The sequence below is a fragment of the Symsagittifera roscoffensis genome, chromosome 3 (assembly GCF_963678635.1).
Source record: "Symsagittifera roscoffensis chromosome 3, txSymRosc1.1, whole genome shotgun sequence".
In the NCBI taxonomy this organism is placed as follows: Eukaryota; Metazoa; Xenacoelomorpha; order Acoela; family Convolutidae; genus Symsagittifera; species Symsagittifera roscoffensis.
In genome coordinates this window covers 50,229,741-50,252,258 of record NC_087064.1, presented here as the reverse complement: position 1 = coordinate 50,252,258, position 22,518 = coordinate 50,229,741, and the positions used below count along the sequence as shown (strand labels likewise).

Genomic DNA, 22,518 nt, shown 5'->3' with positions numbered 1-22,518 from the left:
AGAGTTTTGGAAAACTAGAAAACTATGCCTATTACAGTCGAAGAACGAACTAAAACATACCAGGAAATTTCAGCCATAAACATACTTTTTCTCTTGGAATAAAGAAGATTTTCCGGGTGAATTTCAGACTTACTTTGTTTTCAAGCTTACAAGGAAACTCGTCAGAACAACATAAAAATAGACCAAAACTGCTTTGAAAGCGGTAGTTTGTAACAATATGCGGTTTTTTCACCCTTTTTTCTGAGGAACGATTTCAGCGAAATTTTTGATAATGCGTTTTCAATGTCGCACAGTGTATTTTGAACAAAAATAGTTTCGAATGATAAACTGTCACATAAGCTTTAACGAAGAAAAATTTCAAATGTTTTGTTGATAACTAGTGTTCCTAAAAATCAGATTTTAATAAAGATTATTTTAATTTTTTGAATTTTTAATTTACCAGAACTTAATTAGGCATATATAAACCAGCCATACAAAAAAAATAGGAGTTTCCAGCGTTTTTGAAAATAAAATTTAAAGGAAAATTATCGTACCCAGGACTACGTTATGCACTCAAAAAATTATGTTTCGCGTGAAAAAAAATGTTTTTTTTTTCTCGGAAAAAGTTTGGTTGCGTAAAAAATTTGATTTGCGGTTAAGAAAACAAAAAAACGTTGGGGCAATTTTTCAAAAATACCCGAAAAATTTTATTTTTGTGTCGCCATCAAAAAATGCCATACATACAATTTCCATATATGGAAATTGTATGGTAAGCATTTTTTTATATACTTGATGTATCGAAGTGTATGATAAAAAATTTTGTTGCATGGAATTGTATGATAAGCAATTTTGGTGTATGGAGGTCAACCCGGGTCATTGAACAACTTTTCCTTTCTAGTGATGACTAACATTTTCTTAGCCTTGGTTTGAGATTAACTGATAAAAAGAACTTATGGGCGCTAATATCTCAGCAAAAATTTTTATTGTTACCATTGCGCAAAGATAAAGTCACTTTTTTTTGAAATGAAGCTCTACATTGGTGACGCAACTAAGGAGACAATTAAACAAAATATGGCAAAGTTTTTTTAGCAAACAAATAAATTGATAAAAATTCTGTCAAAATTGCGCTGCTTTTGTGTATGATTTACATTGTTAAAATGACAGTAACTACCTGAAACTCAGAAACAGCTAGCTTTTTTTTCTAATAAATTAAATAATTGCAGCACTTGCAATATTTGAAGCAGCGCAGGGAAAATTGCAGAAAATGAAAAAAAAAAGTTTGACTGTTTTTTTCCAGATCATAAAGGTACGAATTTAGTTTCATTGGTTTAATGGACTTTTTTTTGTAAATTTCGTTTTTTTGCGGTTTTGAAAAACGTGCTCAAAAATTCTTCATTGTTTTCACACAAGGATTGTCAAAAGTTTCATGATCGCAAGCTTTCAGAAAAAAAAATAAAATTTTTTGAAAACTACTTAGTTGCAATAATGTACTCAAGGAGTTTTGGTTTTTGCGATTGTATCATAAAATGTTTATCATCAACTGCGTTATAAAGTAGTTCCCAGAGTTTTGAATTTAATTCATACTGTGCGACATTGGAAACGCAACGGCAAACTTTCAAAAAAAAAAAACACCTCTTATAGTATTTGACTGGAAAGTTTGCAAAAAAGTTGTGTTGCTGTGATAAAATTTGACAAAAGGCTTAGAAATTGAGCTCTACAAAAAAGTCAGTCGACAAATTGAAAAAAAGCTCAGTTTTAATCCAACTTTTTTTCTGAACTAATTCTAGTACCTTGATTTATTCAGAGTTTTAGAAAACTAGAAATTTATGCCTATTACAGTCGAACAAGGAAATAAAACATACCATCAGCCATAAACATACTCTTTCTCTTGGAAAAAAGTAGATTTTACGGGTGAATTTTAGAGTTAATTTTTTTCAAGCTTACAAGGAAACTCGTCAGAACAACAACTGCTGAAATTTTACCAAAATTGCTTTGAAAGCGGTAGCTTGTAATATTATGCGGTTTTTTTCACCCTTTTCATTTTGAGTATGATTTAAGCGAAATTGTTGATGATGCGTTTCCAATGTCGCACAGTGTATTTTGAAAAAAAAAACAGTTTTGAATGGTAATCTGTCATATGAATTTTAACGAAGAAAAATTAAAAATGTTTTTGGATAATTAGTGTTCCTAAAATAACAGAGTTTGATGTGGTTTTTTTGTGTTAACGCTATTTTGTTATTTGTGTTATGTCGTTAACGCTGCTAAACCAAAACCATTTTTCGTCCCCAAAATGACCGAAAAATCCTAATTTATTGTGCTGCCCACAATTTTCGTGATCTCAAATTAAATTGGCAAAGATTCATCACATATGCACGATAAAACTGATAATTGATTATTTTATAGTTTCGCCCAATTGAATTTATGTTTTCAAAACAAACGAAAATCTAAGTTTTATAAGAAAAAGTTGCAGAAGACAATAAAAGTGTTCACATGCTGCGAAAAAAATCAAAAAAATCTTAAACCCTAAGTGTCTGTTATTCTTAGTGAGTCTTCAGTTATTCTTTCCAAAATTGAAAGTCCTTCGGATGGATTGAAAGTTTTTTGAAAATTTTTCAGAAGTTTTTTTCTACGAAAATGTAGTTAACTCACATAATACTTGGTTTTACTCCAGTATAATTTCCCATTGAGGTTTTTTATCGCCTTCTTTGAAATAAATTTGACTAAAAATTTTCAAAAAACGAGAAAAGTGCGCAAACGTTGAATTGTTTGTGAATTTATGTTTTTTCTTTAATTGTTTTTTTTTGTGTTTTGATGGAATTAAGGCTGAAAATACTTAAAATAATTTAAAGTTTTTTTAGTAAACTCCCATTTTTAGTTTTTTGATCACATCCTCAAACCCCATTTGAGACAAAAAAAAACATAAAAGTAAGAAAAAAGAAAATAATTTAAGTTTTTTTTCAAGATAACTGTGGTCGGAACTTCATGTTTTACATGCACAATAACCTGCAACTTTCGAATAGACATGCTCAGCTTTTTACTTTGGCTTTTGAAATTTTGATGTTTTGAAATTCTCATTAAATTTAATTTGCTATTAGAAAGAGAAATTAGAATCTCTACTATAAAATTCCAAAAGATACGAAGACTGATAATTTCAATTCAGAATTTAATTTTCACATTACTCGGCAAGAAAACACCTCTTGATTCAGTTTTTAAAAAACGATGACGATATCTTAAAAGTTCTTATTCTTCAAATTTGTTCAGGCTCAACTTTATTTTTTCAGTGGTTTGACTTTTGATTTTTTTAAAGTTCAGTTCATTTCACTTTAGTTAAATCAGTTAAAGAGAAGGCAAAACCGCTATCAAAACAGCAAAAGTTTTTGTTTTTTCTAAACATTTTAATTTTTGAAATCGCTTTTTGCTTTTCAGTTCCAAATCAGATGAAACAAGATGATAACCAGTTGAGAATTCTGCTGGACCTTGAACAAGGACTGGTGCTTCGAGGCATTATCACCAAGAACACCACAGCAACCACGTTGAACTTGATCGCCCGCGAAGTCATTCCGGAGACGGAAGTTTTTGTCGGTTCGTAAATGCTTGATTTTTTCGATACAATGAAACGCTCTTTTCGTACCCTAGTCAATTTTTTACTGTATCTATGCTATGTCAAAAAAATCTATCAGCTATTACGCTTATGGTAGAGCGCCACCATTATCAACAAAAAGTGTTTAGTATTCTTCTCAGTACCGCTGCTCACCCCTTCCACACTCGATTCTTACAAACTCACATGATTAAATTGTATTGACACTTGCTGCGAAGTTTGGCAGTTGAGGGCAAATGATCAATAGCAAAATCTTAAGACGAAATTTAACTTTTTAAATAAAAAAAACGATATTCTTCTGAGATTTGAGGCGGGAAGAGGGAAATATTCCAATATTGTAACTGACTGTAAAACTAGTTTCGATTACAGATAAGAACAACATAACTCTTGTTATATCACTGGAGTTGAAGGAGACAAACAGGTCCGATCTGTCGTGCGAAAGTGACAGTTGCGTCGATCTGAGTGACTTCTCCTTTGAACAGCTCGCTTTCCACGTTGAGAGTCTGAAACCAGGGGCCGAGTATCAATTCACCGTATATGGAAGTACAGGAGCGTCCGAGGCACATCCGACAGAAATTACCCATTACCAAGGTTCCATTCATACCAGCTTACAATTTATTCAATTCTTTGATGTGGTAACCAGTTAGAGCCGTTTTATCCACGATTCGGATTTCAAAAACAGTTTGAAAAAAAATGTCTTGTTTTGTATATTTTGACGCCCAAGTTGCCTGTAAAAAAATTTAAGAATCAGCCGGCCGAAAATTGATAAGCTAAAATAGTACCAAATGGTCACTATCAAACTATTTTTTATATTTGCAAAAAAAGTAATGGGTGGAGGGTTCTGCACTACTTGCACTGCAACCAACTATCCTTGTTCTTTTCTGCAACCGATCTAGGAAAATCCAAGATTTTCTCTTTTTTTTTAATAATTAATTTTGCTACTTAATTATATTATTCTGTAGTGCCTAAGAAAATTTTTCAAAAGTAATCAGTTCGTCTATCATTTTTTGTCCAGTGTATTTCTTTCTTTCAGTTCCCAACGCTGTTGTGGACTTCGTGGTCTACTTCTATGACAGTAATACCATCAAATTATCCTGGCGTCCACCAACCGTCGGTTTCTTCAGGGCATTCGTGTTATCCTATGTCGATTCATCAGGAAATTTGATCGAAAAAACAATGTAAGCTTAATTATTGGTCATCTCATTCGGTGCTCTCATTGCCAAAATATGGCAAAAAAACTCTGATAATTTTATAACTGCAGAGTCTTTTATGAGAGGACTGTCAACTTTTCCAGTGTTGCGTCTAAAAACAATATTTTGTGATCACGTATATGGATAGTTTTGTTTGTTTCTTTAGCGGAAGCTATCTGAGGTTTGTAGCTTCCGATTTGGAGCCTGGCCATGAGTACACTTTCCAAATATGGACAGTCGCGGATGAAGCAGGAGCGGCGAAGTCCACTGAAGGACAACTGACTCAAACCACCGGTTGGTTTCAAGCTATGAGTGTAACCAGAAACGAAAAGTCGTGACAAATTTAATTGTCTTTTAAATCTGCATGATGATTAAGTTGACTTTTTCATTCGCCAGATCCAGCTCTAAGTGATAATTGATCTTTAAGAAGCATTTTAAAAAAATTAAACCGGATGTGAATAGCTGCAAAACTGTTTTCAGCACCCCTGCCGCCAAGTGAGGTTATAGTGACTGAAACCCCAGGAAGCGACGGCAGGTCATTCGAATTTACACCTCAACCCCCTCTTGAAGGCTTCTTCAGTCACTACGAGATCACTGCATTAATGAAATCACCAGAAGTTCTGTCTGATAGTGAACAATTTCTGCAGAGCGGAAACGCTGGCTTTCCTGTAACTGTAGGAAAAGGGTCGAGTTCGGTGTTGAACTTTTTAAAGTTTGGTACGGAGTATCAAATTAATGTGTGGAGTGTGACTGAAAATGGAGAGAAAAGTTTTCAGTCTAAAGAAGCCAATGTAATCACAAGTGAGTTACCCATTTTTTGAATCTGCTGTCAGAAAAAAAAACGTATCGGGATACAACAGAGTGAAAAAATGGGACTTCACCAAACATTATGTTCCAGTTGTATAGTTTCAAAACATGATGATTGGAAATCATTGGCTTAAAAATTACGCTGGTGAATCAAAGCTCCAGAAAAAATCCCTAGTACCAGATCAAGCCGGATGAAAGCTTTCAGAACTGAAAACCCCGTTCCTGGACCAAATAACCCAGTTAAAGCGCAGAAGAGCGAAATTGGTTTTCGCTTAAATATTAATGCACTAATGAATGCGCTATGTATAAAGGATCTTTAGGAGTTCATTTCAATTCTTTTGCAAAAATGTAAGCAAATTGTTCTCTCCAAATACGAAAGCAGAAAGGGTGCAGAAACTATTGATCAATTTCTAGTTTCGAAAAAGGATTTTAATTTTTAGATTTCCCAGCGGAAAAAACTTACCCATTGATCCAGTTGTCTGAAATTTGGGTAAGGGTATATAATAGGAGGTGTTTAAAAATAGACCCCAAAAATCAATGAAATTTTAATAAAAAATCTCATATAGTGGTTCATATTGGTTCAATGATATTTTTGAATACGCATTTTTGTCTTGTTAGTAGGTAGTTGTATAGACACCGGTTGACAAAAATTGCTGTTGACGTGCTTTTGAAATTGATTAAAAATTGTACCGAAACTTGTTTGGGCCAACTTTTGTGCGCCGCAGGCAAAACTTTGAAAAAACGCGTTTGGAAAATTGTGACCAAAAATTTGCGTTTTTCGGCGCGCGCATCCCCTTCAAAGTTACCCGCATTGGAGTTCCAAGAACAAAAATCGATTATAATTGGCTTTCCGTGTCAATATCCACTAAAGTGAAAACAAATTGATTATAATCTTTCGAAAATGGGTTATAATATAATATTACTAATTTTCGAGGCAACAAAAAATTTTTTTGATCCATGATAATTGATTGTTTTCCCACTTTTGTGGACACTGACAATTAAACGAAATTATAATCGATTGTTTTCCACTTTAGTGAGAATTTCAAAGTTTTTTCTAGGTTTTAAATTAAAGTTGGTTACATTGGTTACTTGTTGCTTAATGAAGTTTTTTTTTCTGCCTAACTTTTGATATTTTTGTTACTTTTTTATGTAACCCAAAAACTCAATTTTTTTCTTTTCAACAATTTTGTTAAATTATTAGAAACTTTGGGGGGGGGGGGGGGGGGAGGTCTGGGGGAGGGTAAAGTTGGAGCTGGACTAATCCCTTTTCCCTTCCCTTCCCCCCCCCCCCCCACCCCCCCCCCCCCACTAACGTTTGCCTATTTACCTAGTTACAACAAACCCCTCGCCGGTGGTTTCGGTGGGGGGGGGGGGGGGGGGGAGTTGGTGCAGTGTTTCTGGTTGAAGGGATTTGGTTCAGGTGCGGCGTGGATGTCTCAGGTGATCTCTAATCCCCCACGGAATTGCTAATTGCTCATTGCTTATTGTTGCAATCAATTAAATTGCTGATTGCTTAATGCTGTATGTATATCTGTATGTGTATTGATAAAAATATATACTTTATATATATAAATATAAATATAAATATAAATAAAAATATATATATAAATATAGATATAGATATAGATAGATGTACAGGGGCAGATTTGGGTCTCTCTTGTACTATTATGAGATATCCATTCGATGCTAACGCACAGAGTCGGATCTAGGATTTTCTCGACGGGGCAGGGGGGCGGCTTTTCAAAAAAAATTTGAAAATTTTGACGTTTTTTTTTAGGTCGACCAAATTGATTTGCCGAACTCTTCTAAAACACTAAAAAGACGCTGTTTTGGCCGTTTTTGGGCATTTCTTTGAAAATTTTGACAAAAAAAATCCTTTTTTGTGGCGCACGCTCCCCCTCAAAATTGTTATATATTGGCGGCGTAGGCGCCTTCAGAAAAACTTTATGGTCAATTGACCTAAACGTGGATTTTGTAAAAAGTACCAAAGGGAGGAAAGAAAAGTCAATATACCAATTTCGAGGGGGAGCGCGCTCCAAAAAAAAAAGTATTTTTTTTTTGTCAAAATTCTCCAAAAATTGACAAAAAACGGCTTTTTTAACCTGTTTTTTTTTTAAATTGCTGGCGACGCAGAAATTTTTGCCAAAACAGCGTCTTTTTAGTATATATTATAGCATTATATAGATTATAGCATTAAGCAATCAGCAATTTAATTGATTGCAATAAGCAATCAGCAGTTAGCAATTTAAAAAAACAAAAGGCCGTGGGGGATTAGAGAGAGGGGTGAGATAAGTGGAAAATAATTTAAATTTCATTTGTTTTTTTTTATTAGGTGTCCAAATTTTTAATAGTAAAAAACTGAAGAAACTAATATTCAGTTTTTTTAAGTATTTTTTTGTCGCGAAAAACTCTCAAATTATGTTTACCTCTTACGTTAGCCTTTTTTGGTGTGACTTTTGATTATTGTTATAATTAGTAGCAAAAAGTTCGGACTGACAGAATTAATTAAAAAGAGCAAATGACCTTTTTCAGACAATTTTTGCATGCAAAAGCTAATTTTTCAGACTGAAAGTTTGTCTCAATGTCACCTAAAAATTCAAATTTGCATGCAAAAATTGCTCAAAATTGGCAGATTGCTCTTTTTAATTATTTCTGTCTGTCCGAACTTTTTGCAACTCTCTATATGTTCAATTCAAACTTGTTCGCTAAAAGGAAAGAAAGTTACCTTTTCTTTTTTTTGAAAGCAAAATGAAGCAAAAAATGCGAACAACTTAGAGTTTCGACAGTGGAATTTGTTTTTTCTTAAAGCTATTCCAGCGAATAAAACATTAAATACTAATTCAGTTTTCTCAAATTGGAACATTGTTTAAAAGATTTAAAGTTCGATAGATATTCTTGCGTTCATTGATTATTTGCAAATGTCTGTTTACTAAGTTTGCAGAATAAACATCATTATAAGAAATAATTATCAGTTTAATTTCTTCGAATTGGTATTATAAAGAAACTATTTCAGGGTTGCACAGTGATACATCTAAGCCAGAAGTGTTTTTCCAAAATGCCAGTCTGATGTGTGTCATGTGGAACTTCGACAAGAGCTTGACCAACTATAACAGAGTAGTTGCAGCAATTAAGCTTCAAGTTCGGGAATCCGACGTAGAGCCCCAGGTTAAACTGTTTAATAAATGTTTCAGATATACTCAATCATTTTGTTTTAGATATATGCCATTTCTCTCGTGATACGAAAGGACTTTTTTTTATCATATCTGAACATGGTGTTAACTTTTAGCATTAGATTCTTCAGCATATCTGAACATGGTCGCGAGTTTTCCAGGACCAATAGAAAAACTTGTTAAATTGAAAAAAAGCGAAATGTTTTCAGCAAACCGATTTGAAAATTGTTTTGCAATTCTTACAATCACATTTGTATGTAAGCGGTGTTGTCTCAGAGCGAGAAGCGACAGTTCTAATGGGCGACAATTTGAAACACGCAACGAATCGTGACTTTTAAGAGGTCGAGTGGTCCTAACGAGCTTCAAAACGTAACACTTATGAATGGTTTGCATGAAATTTAGTTGAAGCAACTAGCACTATCTATATATAACACACAAATTACTTCTACTGTAAAATAAGAGCGCATCTGTGCGACCCTAGGTGATGCGGTGTGTATAGGTATTGAGCAATCCCGCACTGACAAAAATGGTTCGATTTAAATTGAGTTTAAGTCGATTTTCAATTTTACGAACTTAAATGGATTTTAAATCGATTTGAATTGATCGTTTTGAAAATTTTAAATCGATATAAGTGTCTAAAAAATCGATTTAAATCGATTTGGTTGGATTTTCCGACTCAAAATAACAGAAAATTATTGTAAATCAGATTTTGCAAACTCCTATGTAACAAGCAAGAAAAAGGTCAGAATAAATTAAAATTTGATCTCATTAATATGCAATTACATCATAGAAAAATATGAAGATAAACCAGATTTTGGTCAAAACTTATAAAACCAATCAAGAAAAGTGTTGATATAGATCAGTTTTTGAACCCAAAATATGCAAGAAAAGCATAGAGTTTTATCGACATTTCGGTCTTTTTATTTGTTTTTTTTATGCTACAAAACGCTATGGCTGTAAAATGAAAACTGATAGGCAATGAACAAATGCAATAAAAATTCGAAACTAATAAAACTCGAATAAAAAAAATCATTTAAATTGACTTAAATCCATTTTGATTCCTTAAAAAATAAAATTAAATTCAGACTGGAAAAATGCATTTAAATTGATTTAAAATTGATTGAATCAATTTTTTAGCTGGGATTTAAGATCAATTTAAATAGATTATAAATCAATCCAAATCAATCTTCATCTTTTTTATTTTGTCTTCGTACTTTTTTCATACTAAAATCGATCTAAATTCAACCAAAGTTATTTTTTCATTCTAAAATCAATCCCAATCCGATTTTGTCAGTACGGGTTGCGTTCACTGATGTCCTCTTTCAATGTCCTCAACTGTGTTTGGCTGTGAAAAAATCTGTTGCCTTTCCTCAATTTTGATCAAACTTGATTGACTTTTCTCGGCTTTCGCCTCTTCTGCTTCAGTTCTCCAATCATATCTTTTTGCACTTAAGGCAGTTTTGTCTATATATTCCTTTGGATAAGATTGGCATTTTTGATGGAAACATTGTTACCTTGAACGATGTAACATGCTTGTAGTATTCGATTTATCAAGAGTCTGAAACATTTTACTTCTTCAACGACTTTTCCCGATGCTGAGACTTTGTTTAATTACTTTCTTTTCTTAATGAATCTCGCATTACGAGGCCAAACTGTGATCTAGACGGACGCACAATTCGCTGTCTGTAGGTCAGTGGAATGCAGAGGCAACACGACTTTAATCATGTTTCAAAAAATAAGTGGATTCCACTTGCAAAATGTTCGTAGATGTCGCGTAAGAATACCTGCTACGTAAGTTTTGTCGACACATTTGTTTTTTTTTTGCGATTTCCGCAAGCAGCAAATATAGCTTGTTTTCTGTTCGGCAACTTTATGAATATTCCTCAAAAAATAAGGGGATTCGGAAAATTTAGCTGAAATTTGCAAAATTGGCAAGAGGATTGCGAGTTCGCAATTTTGCAATCTTCTTACAGTTGCCGAACAGAAAACAAGCTATATGTGCTGCTTGTGGAGTTCGCAAAAAAAAACAAATGTGTCGACAAAAATTACGTAGCAGGTATTCTTACGCGACATCCACGAACATTTTGCAAGTGGAATCCATTTATTTTTTGAAACATGATTAAAGTCGTGTTGCCTCTGCATTCCACTGACCTACAGACAGCAAATTGTGCCTCCATATAGAGCACAGTTTGGCCTCGTAATGCAAGATTCATTAAGAAAAGAAAGTAATAAAACAACATCTCAACAAAATGCAAACGTAAGTGGACTCAGCAAATTGTCTAAAAGGCCAAAATGAACTGAAAATTTTGAATGAACAAACCATGACGTAGCTTATATCAGTTGGCTTTAATTGTTAAAGTATATGATGTTTAGGTGGTGGAATCTAGCTGGATTGAATCGACTGTTGTCAGTAAATGAGATTTGATTATTGGTAGTGGTTGAGACTGAATTAGCCTGGACTAAATTGTTGTCAGCGAACTAGATTGAATTATTCGCACTAAATAAGAATAAAATAATGAAAGATAATGAGAATGAACTGTTAGAAAGTTTCGGTCGTGGCCCACAAAAAAACTGACATAATTTAAAAAATTAAGCTAGCACGTGCGTGTGAACAATTGAAAGCTAGAGCTAAAAGTTTTATCTTGCAAATGCGGAATTTAAATGCAAAATTGCAAATTATGGCTGGTGTACATTTTTCGCAATTTGTTGTCTAAACCTTAAAAAAATTTGATTTGGCGAGGCGTAGAAACTTTTAATCAACTGATTATATCCTATATGCAGCCTTTGTAACTCACAGGACAATTCGTCAAATCGTGAGACGACAATTCGTAACAGGCGATCATTCGTAACAAGCGGCAATTCGTAACAAGCGACAGTTCATAAAAAGCGACAATTCGTAACAGTAGGTTCAGCAGGGAACACTGATTCACGCGCAATATTCCTCTCGTGCCGGATGAACGCGCAGCGGAGCAAGCGTATTCTCCTTGCCAATGCCTTGTTACGAATTTTCGCTTGTAACGAATTTTAGCTTGTTACGAATTGTCGCCTGTTACGAATTGTCGCCCTACCTCGTCAAATAACTCAATCCACATTTTTGATATTATTGTTTTAGCAAGAGTCTGGGATTGCATGTTTCAACTTTAATTCCAATCACAATCATGGCTCACTTGCTACGATTGAATTTTATACAAGCGCATCGACCGAAATTTCCGAAGCCGTGGAGTTCGACTATCACCTTGATAATGGTAAAAAAAACTACTAAACTGAAACGGTTCTTTCACGCGACTCAATTTAAATTGGCTCTTTTACTCATTTAGCCATAAGAGCATGTAAAAATTTTCAGAAAATGGTAGCCTTACAATTTTAAGGCGGAGGGAGGGAGAGGATGAAAAAAGGTTTTTAGCATTTCAAAGGTTGATTGATATTCTAACAAACAGACCAATAGACTTTGGTCAAAACAGGGTCTTTTTAGTGATTTAGGAGAGCTCGGAAAATCAATTTAGTCGACCTCAAAAAAGATATCGCAAGATTTCGAACATTTTTGGAAAACCGGACACCCCGAGAAAAACTTAGATACGCCCCTGTGTGCATGCATATTTGCAAGTACTTGAAGTGCATAAAAGTCATAGAAAAGACTATTCTGGTACGATTTTTAACTAGCTATTAATTAAACTGTTTATTCGCAGAGAAAGGATTTGACATTGAACTTCAGTCACGTTGCGAGGAGACATCTTGTGAGTTGAAACTGAAAGACGACAAACTTCCGAAGCGATCCGAATTCCATTTCAAGTATACGGTTAGTTCATCCGCCCTTACTCCGAGTTTCTTCTTGATTCGAAACTTTATAAACAATTTTGATATCAAGTAAAATATCGAAATATGCGAAAGAATTAGCTAATAATGATCATGTATGAACAATATTTCTTAATTTTATCTTGCATTTTATGACAAAACTGATCACTCCAAGAATTATAATTAAAATATGGCAATTAAAGTACATCTCAATACTGTACTGTCTTTACTAGCCGAAGGGAGAAGAGAGCCAACTTCGTTTTCTTGACCAGTTTTCAATTCGGAATAAAATTTGTTTCTCTGATTCTATAGATATTAATTCACACAAAAAATTAGCTCATATAATAATTTTCCTACAATTTAGATCGCCATGCAAGACCCAGGTGGCATACGCTACAGTTTGTTTGACACTGGGATATTTTGGGCATCAAAGTGTCCAAATGCTGAAGCTACTTGTGCTTTTTGGGTGAATAACTTGATACCATCTCGAGATTATTTGATGGAGATGGAAATCTACCTGTACAACGATAAATTGCCGTTCAAGTATACGCACAATTTAAGAACAGGTAAAAACAGTAGCGGATTTAGGGGGGGGGGAGCGGATGTTTTTCCCTCAGGGATTTGACCCCCTTTGTACTATTTTGAGATATCTATTTTCCATGAGGTACCGTAAAGTTTTTCAAAGGCGCCTTTGGCGCCTAATCATACTAAATTTGAGGGGGAGTGCGCATCGAAAAAACGCGATTTTTTAACGCGAATACTATTTTTTAAATCATTTTATAGACCAATCTCAAGTAGTTGTAGGAGATGCAGCCACAAAGGACGCCGGATCGAATCTTGACCCGTTCAAGCTTCTGTTCATCGCTACGGCTGCGATACTCGCTTTGTACATTGTGGTGACATCAGTGATAATCATCCGGATGAAGAGACAGTCAAATCACCCCCGGTAAGATAGCAATGGTGGAGACTTTGACCGCGATTTATGAAACTCAACTTAGTTAAAATACTATTTGAATACTCTGCAAATAGCAAAGGATGATTTAACAAAAGAAATCATTGCAAGAGCGCGTTAGAAAACAATAAAAACAATGTTTGATCCTAAATTTTTCCGAAATAATTTTGACAGTTTTTTTAAATTGACACATAAAACACCGCTGTTGATAATCCAAAACAATAAAAAACTACTGAAACGTGGAGTGGAAAATTAATTTCTTAAATCTTCTTCCACAACACACCATGTCATTGCAAAAACAAGCACCACTTTAGTTCTGAACGTTTTGAAAGCTGAAACTCTGAGCAAGTTTTGTCCTCAATATTTAAACGCGTTTTAATTTTCAAGTTTTAATCATCGACTCTGAATAATTGAAATCAGCAATGTACGTGTTTGGCCCTGTTAACACAATAATGCACGTGTTACAGTGATTGTTGAATCAAATAAATTGGCAAAAAACAAATGATGACTAAAATTTCTGTTTTGACAGTTTTTGACCAAAGATGGGGAATGAGGTCTGGTGTGGTTAATTTTTTTGGGTGATCTTGGAAAACTTATAGAAAATTGTATGGGGATAAATTGGGAAAGTCCAATTGAATGGGATTGACTGCAGATGTATTAATAATTTCTTCGCAAAAAAACAAATGATGACTAAAATTTCTGTTTTGACATATTTTGATCAAAATGTAGGGAATGAAGTCTGGTGTGGTTGAATTTTTTGGGTGGTCTTAGAAGCTTCATAAAAAATTGTGTAGGGATAAATTGGGAAAGTCCAATTGAATGGGATTGACTGCAGATTTATTAAGAATTTATTGGCAAAAAACAAATGATGACTAAAATTTCTATTCTGACAGTTTTTGATCAAAAGATAGGGAATGAATTTGGTGTGGTTGATTTTTTTTGGTGTCTTAGAAGCTTCATAAAAAATTGTATGGGGATAAATTAGTAATGTAACAATAAGAATTTATTGTCCTGCTTTGATAAGTTTGATTATGAATCGTAAAAAGACTGCTCAAACCATGGAGAAGCCCTGAATGTTCCGACTGCCTTTCAAGGTCTATGGAGCAGTAATATCAAGGGAAAACTGAAATTAATGAATTAAAACTATTTTAAAAAAAACAGAGGTTTTTTGTGAAAACAGCCCCTCACACGCCATATAAAGTACAAAAGAATTGATTTCGTTCTTTGTAACAAATCAATTACGGCAAATAAGCTTCTTTCAATCAATTTGGAGCAATTTTTAGGACGGATTAGGTTTAGGGCTAGGGTTGAGGCTACATTTACAGGTTAATATCGCAGAATATATCGCGCGGTAATTTTCCCAAATTGGCCAAAATGGCACAATTGAACCCCCACAAATTTACGAAAAATGATCAAAGGTGAAATAATTTTTCAAATTGAAGCTCAGGACAACCATATTGTTTGAATGATACAAAAAAAGTCCGTAAAAAATGGCTACTTGAAAATTTGAATTTTGTCTGAAGGAACAAAAACTTAACCCGAGCACGTATTTTCCGTAAATTTGTTACGAAAGTCTGAACAAAAATTTTGGACCACCTTTACCGACAAAAGAAGAAAGCTTACATCAATTTGAATATCACGGCTAGAAGCGTTCTTAATTCATACTCACTTAATCCCCGCACAAAAGTTTGATTAACTTGCAATAGTCTCTGTATGACTGTATAGTATTTGTGGCTCTGCTATATTAACCAGGTTTCTCGACAAGATTGTTTTAAAATAGTTTCAATTTTTGAATCAAATGGCTAAAAAAGCTTGAATAAGATGCAAATTTGACCTCCGCACAAGTGTACTATAGAGCTATCGTATCTATAAATTTGATAGGATGGATAGTTTGAGTTTAGTTGTAATGTTTTTTGAGTTTGTTTATTGGCGTCACCGGTGCTGTCTGCGATTCTGGATTGAATTAATTAAGTACCTTCCAGCTGATATTCAAAGTGTGTATAAGCTAAAACAGTTGAAGCCGCTATGATCTGATATTAAGTTGGAGACTATTAATTCAGAATAAAAATATCGAGTGAGCCTCTTCCTCGTGGCGCAGGATAAGGCGCGGGGCTGGGGAAAAACCCACTCGGAATTACGGCGTTTTGGCCGAGTAAGTGCGCGGAGGCACCGATGCTATGGGAACACTGGATACTTCGTTTTACCTGTGGGGTTATAGCGAAACCTACTTTCTTTCCGATGGCAATTCATTTCACTCGGACGTTGAGTGCAACTCAAATTGCGTCGCTGCCGGCGGACGTGGAAAGAAAAAACCGCCTGGAGGTGGATCAAACACTTATTTCTAACTTAAATCTATGCTTAGGGGAGCGGGGCTAGGACGAACTTCATAATCGGAAGTCCCACCGGGATTTGGCAGTTACTAGAGTAGTTGAAGAGTTCGAGAGCGTCTTCAAAAAGGAAAGGAACAAACAAATCGTTTAAAACCTACTATGAAAACTTGGAAACAACCCAATAAAGCTTATGGGAAAACTAGTCGCGGCCCTCCACTATCAATGCATCTATCAATGTAGTTGGGAGCTGTCCACCATCCATCATTTGTCGGGATCTGATCCTGGCACTGGGGCTGATAATGTCTCAGGCGGCAGCGGAACAAGGAGTGCTCAATATCCAGGGGTAACTAGACGCCGATGTCTGGGGAGATGATCTTGATGACTGGCAAAAACAATTCAATGAGCAATCTCGTGGCCTTTTCCACAGGATAGGGCGTATACGTAACTATAAAGTTCAAGTTGAACTCTTCAAAAATTTAATGTCAATCCAATAGAAAGGCAGAAGAACGTAGAGTAGCAGGATAACGTAGATAGCAAAAGAGATAAGCTACTGGCTGAAGGATACATAGAGAAATTGAAGGGGTGCTCTGACAAATTCTGAGTCTCACCGATCTTCATCGCGGTTAAGAAGGCCGGTTTGGTAAAAATAGCTTTGGAATCAAGACAATTAAATAAGCAAGTTCATAAAAACAAGTTCCAGATCCCAAAAATTGAAGAGCTCATGAACTTTTTGGGGCAAACGATAAGCGAACGGAAAAATGGGGATGAGTTTTCTACAACGATGGACGGCCGACTACCACAAAAGACCGACACCAACAAATGTTGCAACTTTTCGTTGGTAGAAGGTAAATTTACTGGGAAGTATCGCTTTAAAACGGGTTTCCATGGTTTAACAACAATGCCGGCGGAAATTCAACGTGTCATGGACGCGATACCTTCAGAAATTCCATGCGCACACGCTTTCATATATGACATCTTACTAACATCGATAGGTTCCGAAATCGAGCATATCGCGCTGGTCGATAAAATCCGGAAAAAATGGACGAGGAAAATATTGCGCTGAAATTCAAAATATGTAAATTTGCGAGAAATGAGTGTGAATCGTTGAATCACCGAATCACGAATTCTGGCATTATTCCGTTGGTACGCAAAACGGACTCCATCGATAAATTAAACACCCTCAAATCGCTGTCACAGCGTTAATCTTGGATGGGATCTATATACATCGTCATCACAAAGACTTGCCAGAAATCGCGGAACACTCAATGTCGTTGCAGCCACTATTGAGTATGAAAAATGATTTCGAACAAACGAATGCCAATTGGCCTTCAAATTACTAAAGAAGCAAGTGGAAAACATCGAAGAATTAAAACAATTTGACGTGCATAAGGATATACGGATCGTTTGTGATGCTAGCCATAATGGCCTCGGGGCCGTCCTCGAACAACTTGGATCCGAAGGATGGCAGCCGATCTCTTTTGCATCTCGTTTCCTAAACGCGGCGGAGGATAAGTATTCTACAAACGAACTGAAAATGCTAGCAGCTCTATGGTGCTCAGAATGTTTGAGAATTTTTACATTTTTTAGGCATTTTACAGTCTTAACGGCTCATAAGGCGCTATTGACATTGCCAAATGGAATTAAAAAGAAAAGTAAACTATGTTTTGCCGTTTAACATGATGGAACGATAGAATAATTCCATTTGATTTTAAAATCGAACACATACCTGCAGCGGAAATGCGTTCGGCAGACTATCTAACAAGACACCCAGTCGGTGAAGTATCGCCAACTAGTACTATTTGTAAATTTCCTATAGCGAGTATCATTATTAAGAATTCAACAAACTATTATTACAAACACTTAGAAATCACAAGTGAGAGCAAGAGCGAAATCGAATTCGTGGACGCGAGATGGGAGACAGTTACAACGGGATCGAGAAACCTCAAATGTAACACAGTTATTTCCTTTCCATAGGCGTTTGGGAGCAAGATTTTTCCACCAGCGTATTCGGCGAATGTGATGATGTCGGTCATTCCGCGGGACTAAAATCGTCAGGAAGAATGATGCCCTACCCAAACTGTTCCGCCTGAAACTAATTGAGGTAACTTAGAAAAGGGGGCTCTCAGATGAGAGCAATTAAGGATTTGGCGGAGGCAAAATGACCCTGATCTGGAGCGGAAAGTCTGCGCAAGGGGGGCCTATCGGGGCCAGCATACGCACGACTTTCGCGTCAGGGAGAATTGCTTATGGATGAACAAACGACTCGTAATCATTCAACCGCTTAGGAAAACCGTTTTAAGCCGCATACACAGCTTTCATCACGGACGCGCAAACAAGTTTGACACCTATCCAGAGGAAAAAGATCACGGAAATCTCAAATCAACGGTAGAACGCACTCTGAGCGCTCTAAAGTTTCACCCAACGCTATAATAAAAATCATGCTATTCGAGGCACATCACGGCCGGGAGGCCAATTAGGTCCTCAGAAACCTCACGTAGAAGCCGTCATTACAAAATCTTAACTGGGCGAAAGTTTTGAAACAAAAGTCTGCATTTTTAGATTTTGACAACCCACGCGCAGCTCAAATGTCCCATCCAACGCAGACCAATTGGACTGAAAGTTCGGATACTGAACCTGATCTAGAGCATATAAACCGTCCAAGAAGTTCGGATGACGACCAGCTGGTCAAGCAACTGGCGACCAGCTGGTCAACCATCTGGTCAAACATCAAAAAGGCGAGCGGGAGAGCTAAGGAACCGAAGACAAGCAGGCCTAGGAAACGGACGAAACTATTGTTCCAACGTATTGAAGACTGCAACCAAAGGTACAAATTACTAAATAAGAAAATCATTAAAGAGTCTAAACATACAGTGATGCTAGAAAATGGGTCTGTGATTAGGAAAAGCGGTGTGGCCGAAAAGTTTTCCGGGTGTCGAAGCTATCGCCCAAGAGAAGTACCCGAAGTCTCCCACAAAGGAGGAGTTAAGCGGAAACTAGACAAGGAGCGGTTTTCTCAGTCAAAGACAACGCAGTATAATGCGAAAGGCAAGCCACGACCACAAACACCAAATGGAACGAGGATGACGATTCAGACTCAAATTTCGAATACGAACCGCTACGACCGACCAGGAAAACGGCGAGCGAGCTACCTGAGACGAAGGCCGGACTGAGTTCCAGCGGTGCTATGATCACTCCAAAGTGGGTCACGGGAACGCCAACGGAGAAGAACACTGCCAACGGAGAACAAAAAAGTAAGTGAAAATAACTCAAAGGCGATGCTGGGACTACGGGAAAGGCGAAAACTGTGCCAAATGTAAGTGAAGAAGGAGCGTCGTTTAGCGTTTAGAAAAAGAATTCAAATAAAAAAGCGGGACGGCCGAGGAAGCAGCGGTTGGTATCACATTCGAGTCAAGATTCACAAGATTCAGATGAAACGGTGTCGAGGAAAAGCTCGAGGAAGCGTACGGTGGTGACGAAACTAGGTGGGGTGATGATTGATATTTTTAAGCAGAGGCGAAAGAAGCGGGAAGGAGGGAGAAAACGGGATACTAATTAGTTCGAATGTGCATTGGGAGACCGAGAAAAAAATAAGAACTAAACCTCTAAAACTGTGTTTTGTTTGTGTATCTTTAAATTACAATCTAAAATTAGTTAACTTGAGGGATTGTCGTATATATACATTTCATAGGTTGAATAGTTTGATTCTAATTGTATTGTTTATTGAGTTTGTTTATTGGTGCCATCGGCGCTTTCTACGATTCTGGATTGATTTGGTTCAGTACCTGCCAGCTGATATTGAGAGTGTGTGTTAGCTAAAACAGTTGAAGTTGTTATTATTTGACGTCAAGTTGGATGACCATTGATTCAGAAAAAAAGTATCGATTGAGCGTTTTTCTCAGAACTCGCTAAAATACCCCAACAAATTTTAATCATACCATACTTTATTACCTAAAATTGCGAGTTTCTGTATTCAAGTTTGAAACGTTTGTCATCAAATAATTTTACAGCTATTAAGTACAAAGGGATCATCACGATAAAAAAACCCTAAAAGACCAGCAGGCCAAATTAGAATTGAATTTTTTGCAGAACTAAAAGTTTTTCAGTCGTTCATGATGACTGTTTTTTTTTAAGAGAAAGGAGATAACAACTGTGCTACAAACCTTAACCTATAAAAGAAAAAATCAAAAATTTTACAATGGTAAACGCAAAAGTTTTCACTTCGCATCTCCTTGGACCTTGGCATTAGTTTTTATACTTGTCTTTTTGATGCTATTTGCTGGATTGACCCTAAAATTGATGCTTTATGAGATTGGGTGAAATGCAAAGGAATCCTTTGCCTGAACAAACTATCCCCAATGTTGAATAGCGTTTAAAAATAATCAGATATATCAGTTTAAATTTCTGTTCGAAAATTTATGTGTTCAAAGATGCCTATCATATCATTGGCAAGTACTGTCCTTCGGGATTGTCTGCATCATCTGGTTTGACCTCCAAATCATTGTCTTGAACATACAATATAAAAGAAAAGCTAATTTTTGATCGGACCAACGAGCAACCAACTTTAGTTTTCTCAACATCCGGGTCGAGGTCCGCGACTAATTTTTCGACTTTTGGCGGTCGCGGAAATGTTAATCGCGCACCAAAAATCTATAGTCTCGAGAGGGTTTTAGGTCGCGGAAAAACTCTGGAAATACTGTATCTTGGTTGCGATGGTCGAAACAATAGGCGTGGCGTCGAAAAATTAGTTATTAGGAATAACGTCGTTCTGGCTACTGAAATTTTCAGAATCTTCAGGGAATTTGTTTCAAATTTTCCAATGTAGGATGGCTACCAATCTTTCAACCAATTCAAAAAAAATTATTATGCATAGACGCTCACGGCAGCGAAAATAAAGATTGACATGGAATTTTTTCGGGAAAACAGGCACCTCGATCGCAATTGCAGGAGAAGCAAAACAAAAAAAGATGACCGACGGTAGGGAAAATTCAAGGCCAGGAAGAGAAGGACTTAAGCGGACAGGGAGAGATGAACGACAATAGTTTCGTTAGTCAGATAAAAAAAATCAATCGTGGGACTTGGATGGCTCAAAGTATAACGGGAAAATGCGAAAACTTTTGGAAGTGTCATGTATGTACAATTAAGTTTATGCTAGTTTCTAGTTTTTCCGTCATTGGTATTGACTTCGTGTCATGATTGATAACTGCCAACGGCTACGTCTACTTTCAGTGGTGTTGAGTGTTGGATTTATTATCGCTGAGTGTTGGATTTATATTGCGTTTTCACTGACCTTGCCATACAAAACGTACCTTACTGGAATAGTTAGTTTTCATATGGTGCAGCCAGCAGGGAACAGCGTTCGGCTAGGACAAAAACGCTGAAGTAGTAGTAGTAGTAGTAGTTGAGGCTTCTGGGGAGTCACGCTTCCCAAGGGTTTATGAGTCCCATCATTTGCATGTTTTCATCAAGTTAAGTTTGAGTTTCGAGTTTTTTCCAGTTGTTACAGTGAATGCATTTGCAGATAATTCTCCAAGTGCATCTGTTTAGATAATTGAATTTTCTGACAAAGTAATCCCAATAAAGTTTGCTAACTGATTTTTTGTCAAGTTGGTTCCCATATTCTTGGTAATGTTTGATGACGATGTTGTGCTAGAGTTTGTGAAAAAAGTTTTCGTCTGATTTGTTCAGTCTGTTTTTGTTGACCGCATGATCTCATCTGCTGTGTTGGCGAGTTTTTTCTTCTTTAGAAGATTCAACTGCAACTGATATGTCATATTTGGAACTTACTAAGGATAAATACATGAGAAGATCGTGCATTTCAACGTAGAGGCATAATGGCAGTAGTTTAAGTTTGACTAGTCTTCCTTTGTAGTCAAGATTGCAATTAAGAATCCACTTTGTGGCCATTACTTGTACTCGTTCAAAACTTACTAAGTTGGCTCTGCTTGGTGACCAAGCTTGTGAATAGTAAGTTATAAGGCTAGGACACTTCTGCCAAGCAAGTGTTCAGAACCTCCGATGCTCTGTGAACATTGGATAAACTGATTCACATGGGGCATCATTGCGAAGAATAGCTTCAATCCGACATCATTCGATTTTGCAAATGCGCTAATTACAGCGCTACGTCCGCGCAATTTACGGCGTTACCGGCGGAAGTAATGGAAAAGAGGCGTATAGAAGCTGAATAGACATTAATCTCAAGCTTATACTTGTATTTTGGGGAACATGAGCAAAAAGAGTTTCACATTTGGGAATCGCATCAACAACGGGAAGGAGAAGCTCTAGAGCAGTTCGATACTAAGCGGGTTGGCGATAAGATGTAATCTTGGTACTCTAGAACGACGATTTTTCAGAGACGTTTTCATCGTTAACATGGCTTATAAGGAGGCGCAGACAGAATTATGCAGCTCGACTAAAACGCCTGAAGAATTAGACCAGATCACAATATCAAGCCGATGGGGAGAAAAATATGACAACAGTTACAAAGTTACCGGCGGTGGACTGACAAGAAGGCCATTCCAAATGAAGTTTCGAGGGTAACGTTCCGAGGGAACGCAAGTGGCGGTGCGGAAAAACGATGTTTCAATTGCGATTGGGCGAATTTCTTAATGGAAGACAATTCGCAAAGCCCCGGCCAGAATGCAATGTGCATCTATTGCAAAAAGACAGGACACCACGAAACAACGTGCCGAGGGAAGCTGGG

The 22,518-nt window shown here is 36.4% G+C and overlaps 1 protein-coding gene across 1 annotated transcript in view; it reads left to right on the top strand.

The window, feature by feature from the left end:
- The window catches only part of LOC134841748 (uncharacterized), a 257,893-nt gene that overhangs the window by 168,080 nt on the left and 67,295 nt on the right, over nt 1–22,518 (top strand). Inside the window, exons 22-31 of the mRNA XM_063857786.1 lie at nt 3,406–3,561; nt 3,947–4,168; nt 4,611–4,755; nt 4,934–5,061; nt 5,248–5,568; nt 8,588–8,739; nt 11,857–11,989; nt 12,431–12,540; nt 12,901–13,102; nt 13,320–13,482. Of these exons, the coding sequence (XP_063713856.1) occupies nt 3,406–3,561; nt 3,947–4,168; nt 4,611–4,755; nt 4,934–5,061; nt 5,248–5,568; nt 8,588–8,739; nt 11,857–11,989; nt 12,431–12,540; nt 12,901–13,102; nt 13,320–13,482 (1,732 nt within the window). The remainder of the gene's footprint in view (nt 1–3,405; nt 3,562–3,946; nt 4,169–4,610; nt 4,756–4,933; nt 5,062–5,247; nt 5,569–8,587; nt 8,740–11,856; nt 11,990–12,430; nt 12,541–12,900; nt 13,103–13,319; nt 13,483–22,518) is intronic.